Here is an 8,788-nt window from a genome sequence, read left to right as displayed (position 1 = left end):
AGAGACCATATTTGTAATATGACATATCCTAACGTTGCATTTTTCCCTCAACCCATTTCAATAGGATTCTCATCCCCAACATTTTACTAAATCTGATCTCACAAAATGCCAATTCCATACCTGTTGCCAAAAATGAAATTTTAGTATTCCTAATCTTAAGGAAATTTATCTTTCAATACTATTGAACAGAATTTATATCATAATTCTATTAATACTTTGTTTTGACTGCTGCGATATTGTTCACCTTTGTTTTTAACCTGCTTTATCAGACATCACTAAGGATTGCATCTGTGATGCCATATACTTTTATTTTTTTCATCTTTCTCCTTCCCTATCAGTCATTATTAAGTTTCTCTTGTTGGCTTTTATTCTTATGTGATTTCTATATGGATTTTCCAAAGGTAAGCATTGGATTTTCTTCTCCTCCATGTACACATCTGTTGTTTAGATGGCCTTATTCAATCCTGGGATTTACAATATTATTTTATTATGATAACAGTATATTCTGTAATTTATGTGAGGAATATATAGTATATAATTACTATGGATTGACTCAGAAGAGAATTTCTACACATTTTAATTATAAACATATATATTGTAAATAGACACTATTTATTTAGTCTACAGAAAGTCAAAATTTTGGGAAATGGACTCACTACACTTGAAATTTTATTGTGTTTTACCTGGACATGGAGAAAAAAATAATGCCATACAGTTTTATAGTGCTTAAAAATCTACAGAGTAAGTTTGGATAAACAGATTGAACATGGATTTTTAGGGCAGTGAGACAACTGTATGTTATGGATACACGTAATAATGGATATAATAATATTTATCCATTATTTGTTTTAATGAATACATGTCATTATATATTTGCCAAAACCCGTAGACTATGTAACAGGTGATAATGATGCATCAATGTAGATTTACTGTTTGATCAAAAAGTGGATCATGTGATATGCACAAGATACATTTTAATTTCAACATTCCTGTTAAAAGCCCAGGAAATTGTGGGGGGCTTCAAGGGTTCTGTGGAAACACCTTGTACTACCCCCTAATTTGCACTGTGGTTATAAACTTCCCTAAAATGAAGTTCCACTAAAAATAAATTTTAAAAGTCTATAAATGTGTGTACAAATGTGATCAAGTATATATACATATATAAACACAGAGACTCATATATGTAATACATATTAATGTTATGTTAAATGAGACTATGCATATATATGAAGTAAATGTAAATACATAAAAAATATCATACACACATGTTCTCAATAAACTGTGACACTGTAAATGCATATATGATTAAGCCTCATGGCATTTTTTTTCAGAAAGATAAATATCTGTATTGTTTTACTGGTTCATAATTTATTTCTTAGAATGTTTAAGTCTCTTCCTAAGTTCACAGGGGTCTGGGACCACAGTGGGGATTGACCCTGACTTCTTCTGTCATGATTATTTATAATCATATAATTAGCTTTCTCTGCTGGGTATATATCAGTATAACAGGAAATATCTTTAAAAGATTTAAATATTACAAACTATATTTCAATATTTGCATTGATAACCATGTCAGTTTGGTATTTATTGGTTTTGAAGGCTGAGGTAAGGAAGCAGTTTTTTTTTTTTGTAGTTAAGTAAGTAATAAAGGCTGTAAGAGAGTGAAATATTAAATTTATATTGGGATAAAAATTCTATCAATGTATGATAGTTTAGGAGAAATTCTGGTTGGGAAGTAGTAAATGCTCTTAAAATTTCCTGAACCATGAGATTATGTACACTGACATGATTTAATTTGGTGTTCAAACTGAGTACTTTTTTTTTTTTGTATAATAAATTGAACCTAGGAGTGTTCAAATAGTGAACCACATCTCCAGCCCTTTTTGTTTTTAATACAAGGTTTTTCTAAGTTGCTTGGGGCCTAATTAAGTTGCTGAAGCTGGTTTTAAACTTTCAATCCTTCTGCCTCAGCTTTCCAAACTTCTACTGTTAGCAGCTGTGTACTACCTGACCAACAAATTGAATACTTTAATTTTTTTTTTTTTAATTTAGGGACTTGTCTTTTTTTAAAAAATGGCATTTTGCATGAATCATTGAGTACATACATCCCTCACCAGTGACATTAGTCACTTCTAAACTGGCTAAAAGATATACATAGCATCACTATGAAGATAATTTAACCCTTTTCACTTTTAAATTCAAGTGAACCTTTAGCCATTTATCACATTCTACTACAATATGTCTAGCTATGTAAATATCCCTTCCAGTAGTCAATTTATACATTGATACATTTCTGAGATTTAAAATGAAAAATATTAGCTGGAATAATGCTTTAGCACAAAACACAAATGGTATCACCCACCAAAATAGAAGAAAATGCATGTAGTAAAGGTAATAACATCAGGAAGAGATTTCTTTATTTTTGGGGGGGAGGTGGATTTCCAGAGTCTGAACTCAGGTGCACTCTGCCACTGAGCCACATCCCCAGCTCTACTTTACATTTTAGAGACGGGGTCCTTCAGAGTTGCTAATGTTTTGCTTTTGTTGAGGCTGGTTTATGAATTTATGATCCTTCTGTCTCAGCCTCCCCAACTGATGGCATTACAGGCATGCTCTCCTCGCCAGGCCAGAACTCTTAATGGTTGAATTTTTCCACATTTATTGAATCTTAAAAGTGCCAAAGATGGTACTGAGATTAAAAAGAACTTCCTTATAGGGATTTAAATTGCTAAATATAGGCAGCCTATTGACTATATAATTACAAGAAAATTCCAATTTAAGATTTAAAAAATGTATGTTTTTTTATATGAAGAACTTATAATTTTTCTACATAATTGAGAGTCACTGACAAGTTCTACTCCATTCCATAAAGTGTGGGTAGTTTCTCACAGGATGTAGATTTGATTGAAAGATGGTAGTGTGAAAAAATATCCTCTATTTCCAGAGAAGTTCAGGAGGTGAAAGTATGAAATCTCCAGTTAACTTGTCAGATGTTACTAAGAATCTATTACCTCCATCTACTCACCAATACTGTCTATCCTCTCCAGCCAGGCAAGACACTTCTTTCTCTCCAGGTTACAAAAAATCTGCTCCCCAAACTGGAAGGTGTTCTCTGCCACATTGTAAGGACCCAAGTCCCTGCCCACTCCACATGCCACATTCTCAAGGATCCCCCAAGAACTTTTAAGAAATTTACATTGTGACATTTCCTGTTTAAAGCCTTGGTAAGAAATCTTTTGTTACTCTATGTAAATTATTATCAATACAGTTGTATGAGATGTTAAAACTACTATTGATTTTACCAAATTAAAAGGCTATTAATGTGGTAACTAATCTTCTTGAGTCTATTCCAACAATTCTTCTACAGATAAATAAATACTGATAAAAATAAACAAAGGAATATATTGCAAAAGTAGCTTCCTTACTGAAATGAAACAGGTTATACTGATCAGTAAGGAATAGCAAGACCTAAAATGTTTGTCCTTTACAAGATTGTAGGCTGAGACACAGCCATAGTATTTGTAAGGAAAATGAAATACGCATTTATTTAAATGCTAGTAGAATTTTTTTTTTGAAAAGAAATAATACTTTGAATCCATCCTAGGACATCTATGCCTGCAATTTTAAGTAAGGAGAAAGTCACTGAAGTTAATAAATCAAGTGTAAAACTTTTAAGTATCAGGCATATCTTTATGACTATTGAAGTCTTTGGTGATTAATCAGCTATTTGAGATTTCAAGAGGTTAACTAATGCTGGTTTAAATAATGTCTTAAATCATAATGAGAGTGTATGTTTCCATTTGGTTCACTATAACAATAAATCAATTATAAAAAAAAAGATTTATTATGAATTTTTTGATATATTTTTAAAAGACTTTACTTGTATTGGGCTGAATGCCATTTGTAATGTGAATTTTATAATTTGAAAGATATTTATATTTTGACCATATTTAATGAACTCAGGAGTAGCTGAGATGTGCCTAGCATATCCTTATTTATTTTTCCTCCTGAATAATTGCTACTTGAGATCTAAAACAACAACAACAAAATTTTGCCTTTTTCTACTGATGAAGCATAAACTCTTTTATCAACTGGATCACTAAAAGTTAAGTCTTAAGTCATTGTTCTGGGAATTGGAATTTAAGAAATCTGGTTTTCTTATTTCCTCTTGGTCAGAATGTTGCAGATAAAAAGCCTAGAATAACTATAGTTGTTTTCTGCCATACATAAAGTTAATCTGAGAGAGACTGAACCAGGAAAACCCAAAGACTCTAATTATATTTACTGCCAAGTCAAAATAAACTCTTGACATTTTTAGTCATGTAAGACAATAACTGTCCTGAAGTCTTTGGCCAGTTTGAGTCAGGGCTGTATTTACTTGAAAGTGAAGTATCTAACAAATAGTAGGAATGGGGCTGCAAGTAACATGCTAGAATTCCTTTATAGTAAGGGATGTGAGAAAGAATTCTCTAGTTCTCTATTACATGAGAACCTGGAAATCTTTGATTTATAAATTGTGCAACAGTTAGTCCAAATATGAATTACATCACTTTAAACTTTAGAGCATATGCTAATAATAAATTGTGAACATAGTGTTAGGCAACGGACAAAAAAATGTAGATCAATGAATTCTATAGTTAACAAAGAAGAAAATTTGTTTTGTTACTTACCTGTGAAAGCAGATAGAATAGAAAATACTCCAAGAATGGCTCTTCCATCTGTGATCTGTGATATTAGTATATCAAATTTAATTTTCACAAACTCTATCGGTTGAAAAAGTTGAATTACTTAAATAGGTCTAAGTGAGGGCTATCAAAAGATGAGAAACATAGTAAAAGAAATTGGAAATGTAAAGATTCACAATATGGACATGAAACCAAATTGAGAATTAAAGGAAGGCCAGTATAAACATTTATCCCCCTAAAGTCCATCATTTAAATTGGCTTCTGTTAATGTATGATATATATAGTCTCCAAAACATGCCTTAACATATATAAATGTTTCACAATAAAAGATGAAATTAAGCTATAATTAAAAGACTATTAAATTTTACTTACTTATTTTTGGAGTTTTGGGAATTGAAACCAGTCACTGGTGGGTGCTACAACTGAGCTATAGTCCCATTTAGTTTTTTTTTTTCCTCCTTTCTTTAATTCTTTCTTTCTTTCTTTTTTTTTTTTTTGTGACAGGGTCATGCTAAGTAGTCAAGTCAACTTAAGGTCCTTAAAACTTCTGATCCTTTTGCAGAAATCCTCAAATATTTTGATTTTCCTGACTCAGCCTCTCTAGTAACATATAAAATTATTTTAAAAAATTTTCATTAATTTATCCTGATTTTCAAATTATTTAAAATTTAAGCACAAAAGGGTTTCCAAATGTATTTAGCTGACATTCTTTTTATTCATTTAAATCAAGCATTATTATTCAAAATGGTTTATGAATTTTGAAATCGTGAATGAAATTTATGAATCCTCATTAAATTATTATTAATAAAAATAAAAAAAAATGACTAAGTCTTATGTATTTTCTTCAGTCATTTTTAATTTTATGAGTTCCCATTTACAAGTGTTAAAAATGGACAGGAATGATTTTACCTCTTAAGTGATACTTTATATTAATTAAAGATATTTTGATTCAATATATATGGCAATAAGTTCCATATATTTTATCAATTAGTATTTGGATTCTTCAATGGGGATGTAGCATTAACAATCACTCTCTATAAAATAAAACACATGAATATTTTGATGGTCTCACAAATTTTTTCTCTTTTGCAAATTCTAAACAACAAAAAAAATAACAATTAGAGAACACTGATTTAACTTCCACCTTTAAAGAATTTTCTATATTCTTTCAAAAGAGAATATTAAAAATATGACCTTGCTATAACAATCTACTTTGTTAATACCATAGAATATTGATGGGAGCAAGAAATTGTTATCACTTATTGAGGAATTTTATATTCAACTCCACAAATCATTAGGAAATGTTCTAGGCAAAAAAAATCAAAAACAAAATATCATAGTTATCCTTAAGGTGTTTTTTTTTTCACTATTTTGATGTTGCGTAGCTTAGTCTTAACCAAAATGTTTTCCACTTATTCTCCCTTCAAATTACTTAAAATACACATTAAACAGTACAATAGCAATGATCAAAGAGCACAAACTATTTTGAAGAACAGAAAAAAATCTCTAGCACACAGAGAGAGAGATCTCATAGGATAGAGCAGATTCCTTTGGAGATATTGCTCAATTAGCTGATAAATCATTATGAAGTTTTCTCTTTCCTCTTTGGCGGGGCATCTACTCTGTTTGCAGTCTCCACTCCATTTTCTGTTCCTTTTCTAGAAGACCGGCCTTTAATCATGGGTTTTTTCTTCTTCAGACTCGAGGCCTGAAGATTAGAATCCTCTAGCCACCTCTGAAGCCAGACTGTCAGTAAGGTCCATGTTATATAGGCTTGGATGGTGCAACTGGACGACAAAACAGCGATTTCAGCCGCCAACACGTTGACGTTTCCACTGATGGAATCCGTATCCCCATCCCGGGAATGGGATACAACCAAGTGTAGCCCAACAGTGACCAATGAAACAACTAAAGTCGTGAGTCGCCCCAAGACAAACACGATGGTCCACAGAGAAACCCCCTTCTGGTACTTCTCATCACTGAAATAAAACACGTCGCACAGGTGGGAAATCAATTCAACGAAATAATGCAGCACCAACAGAAGTAGTCCCAGGTGGTTCAAGTACAAGAGATAGGCTCCAGTGATGTGAAAGAGGTGAAGACCAATGTAGATGAGTTGACTAGGGATATCTTGTTTTCGGATTCTCTGGAAGTAGAGTTCCGGAAAACCATGAAACCAGTAAGCCAACTGTGAGATGTAGAAAAACTTCATTTGAAACGTCATCATGGTGTGGGAATGAGTCCTCCACAGGAGAGTGGGGTCTGACAGGCAGTTTTCGGACATGAGGATGATTGTGCCCCAGATACAGGAGACAATGTAGAATACACTAAACTGGCCAGATTCATTAAATTTGTTCTGTTTGGCTTTGGTGAACTGCATCCTCCTGCTAATTTTATCCAGGACGTACTCCTGGATCGTGGCGTGAATGATGATCACCACCAGCATGTAGAAGAAGACCGTGGCCAAATCTTTGACCCCGTAATGATACAGCGTCTTGGATCCCGCAGCCAGTTCTTCCGCAGGGACCACCACGCTGTGCTGAAGAGTGAGGAAAACGATCGACACTTCGGCCGTTCCCTCGAACATGAGCCCCAGCACGAAGAACATCCCCACGCAGGAGACGAGGTCCGCATGATTCTGCAGGATGAATTCTTGGCTCAGCACCGGGGGGTTCTTGGTGCCCTTCTTACGGAGCCCCATGGCGGCGCTTCCCGGATACTCACCGCCGAGCCGCAGCTGCCTCCCTCTGGCTGCTCCCTCACCACGCCGCTACAGCAGCTCCGGGGGCTCCACTCCCCATGCCGGAGCCACCAGCCCAGGGTCGTAGCGACTGCCCGGAAAAATAAATAAATAAATAAATAAATAAATAAATCCAGGGCTGTGGGGCCCGAGCGGGTCCGAGCATGCGCACCAGGGGTACGGCTGAGGCAGGGAAGGAAATCGAGCGCCGCGCCCCTACCCGGCGCCAGGCCCCGGCTGAGAGCGAGGATCTTCCTCGCGGATCGCAGCTCTTCCCATCCAGTGCCTCCGCCCAGAGGCACCTCGGAGCTTTTCTTCAGGGACATCCGCTTTATAAATGCGACAGCACGGATAGAGCTCTAGTTGCGTTTTATCAGACTGTAAATCATAACCACAGTGTCGCTGTCGTCGTCATCATCGTCTTTATCATCAGTCCTCCTCCTCCTCATCGTCACCTCTCTGCCAACTCTCGTCGTGCTGTTTACCAGATGTCATTCCACGCACTTTGTTTTCGCTTACAAATTTAACCTTCCTAGAAAGCCAGCAAAGTAGATATTGATAGAATCTGCCCCCCCCACCCCCACCACCACTTTTTGTTTGTTTGTTTGTTTTTGTTTCTGAAGGACAGGAAACTGAAAGCACAGGGAAGTTAAGTCATTCACAGGCTGAACATCACATATTAACAGCCAAAATTTAAATCCAGTCTGGCTCTCCAGAAATGTACTTCTCACTACTGTGCTTTTAAAATCAGTCATATCTGGAAATATTAGATCAACAGCAAAACATGTTAGAAATAGCTCTATTAGCATTAATAATAATTTGGCCAAGTTAGTGATTTTGAAAAACCCGGTGGCAGCTGGATGCAGGGTAGTATTTACCAATTCATGGAAAGGTCTTTTGGCTACAAACATCAAGACCAAATTTCTCCAATCTCGTGTTTCATCTGTATGTTTTTTCGTCTATTTAGTTTTGCTAAAATTTACATTTCAAAAAAAAAGCTGCTTTTGTAAATGCTGGTAACTTTCTCAATTCAAATTTCACATGCGTCTTCAAATCTCTCTTTTAATGGTGAGTGATTTCGCGTTTCTTTGGTGTCTCAAGAGATCACAGTTATTAATGATGAGTTAAGATTTGAAGTTTGAAATACACATTTCAGGAGAAAAGGTGCTATGAGACTAAAAAAATAAAGCCAGTTTATATTTAGTCTACCCAATTGCCTTTTATCATTGTCTTTCTGTAAGCGGTGAACTAATAAAAGATACTACCCAGATTATGTAATTACTTTTAAGATATGGATCAGAATAGTCTGATCAATAAATAGTGTGCCTGCATTCCCTAGAATAGCCAAAAAGGAGCACATGAA

The 8,788-nt window shown here is 34.9% G+C and overlaps 1 protein-coding gene across 1 annotated transcript; it reads right to left on the bottom strand.

Annotated features, from left to right (window-relative positions):
* Nucleotides 1–5,516: 5,516 nt before the first annotated feature.
* Nucleotides 5,517–7,884, bottom strand: Tram1l1 (translocation associated membrane protein 1 like 1). The gene has a single exon (XM_078021721.1). The coding sequence runs from the start codon at nt 7,384–7,386 to the stop codon at nt 6,268–6,270; it is 1,119 nt and encodes a 372-aa protein (XP_077877847.1). The 5' UTR covers nt 7,387–7,884; the 3' UTR covers nt 5,517–6,267.
* Between the last annotated feature and the right edge of the window lie 904 nt (nt 7,885–8,788).

Source organism: Ictidomys tridecemlineatus, chromosome 9 (assembly GCF_052094955.1).
Source record: "Ictidomys tridecemlineatus isolate mIctTri1 chromosome 9, mIctTri1.hap1, whole genome shotgun sequence".
Taxonomy (NCBI): Eukaryota; Metazoa; Chordata; class Mammalia; order Rodentia; family Sciuridae; genus Ictidomys; species Ictidomys tridecemlineatus.
The sequence above is the reverse complement of the archived record's forward strand: the minus strand, read 5'-3'. Positions and strand labels throughout refer to the sequence as shown.

Bases quoted from the DNA above. Each gene is read 5' to 3' on its own strand.
- Tram1l1 (XM_078021721.1), bottom strand. From the start codon at position 7,386: ATGGGGCTCCGTAAGAAGGGCACCAAGAACCCCCCGGTGCTGAGCCAA.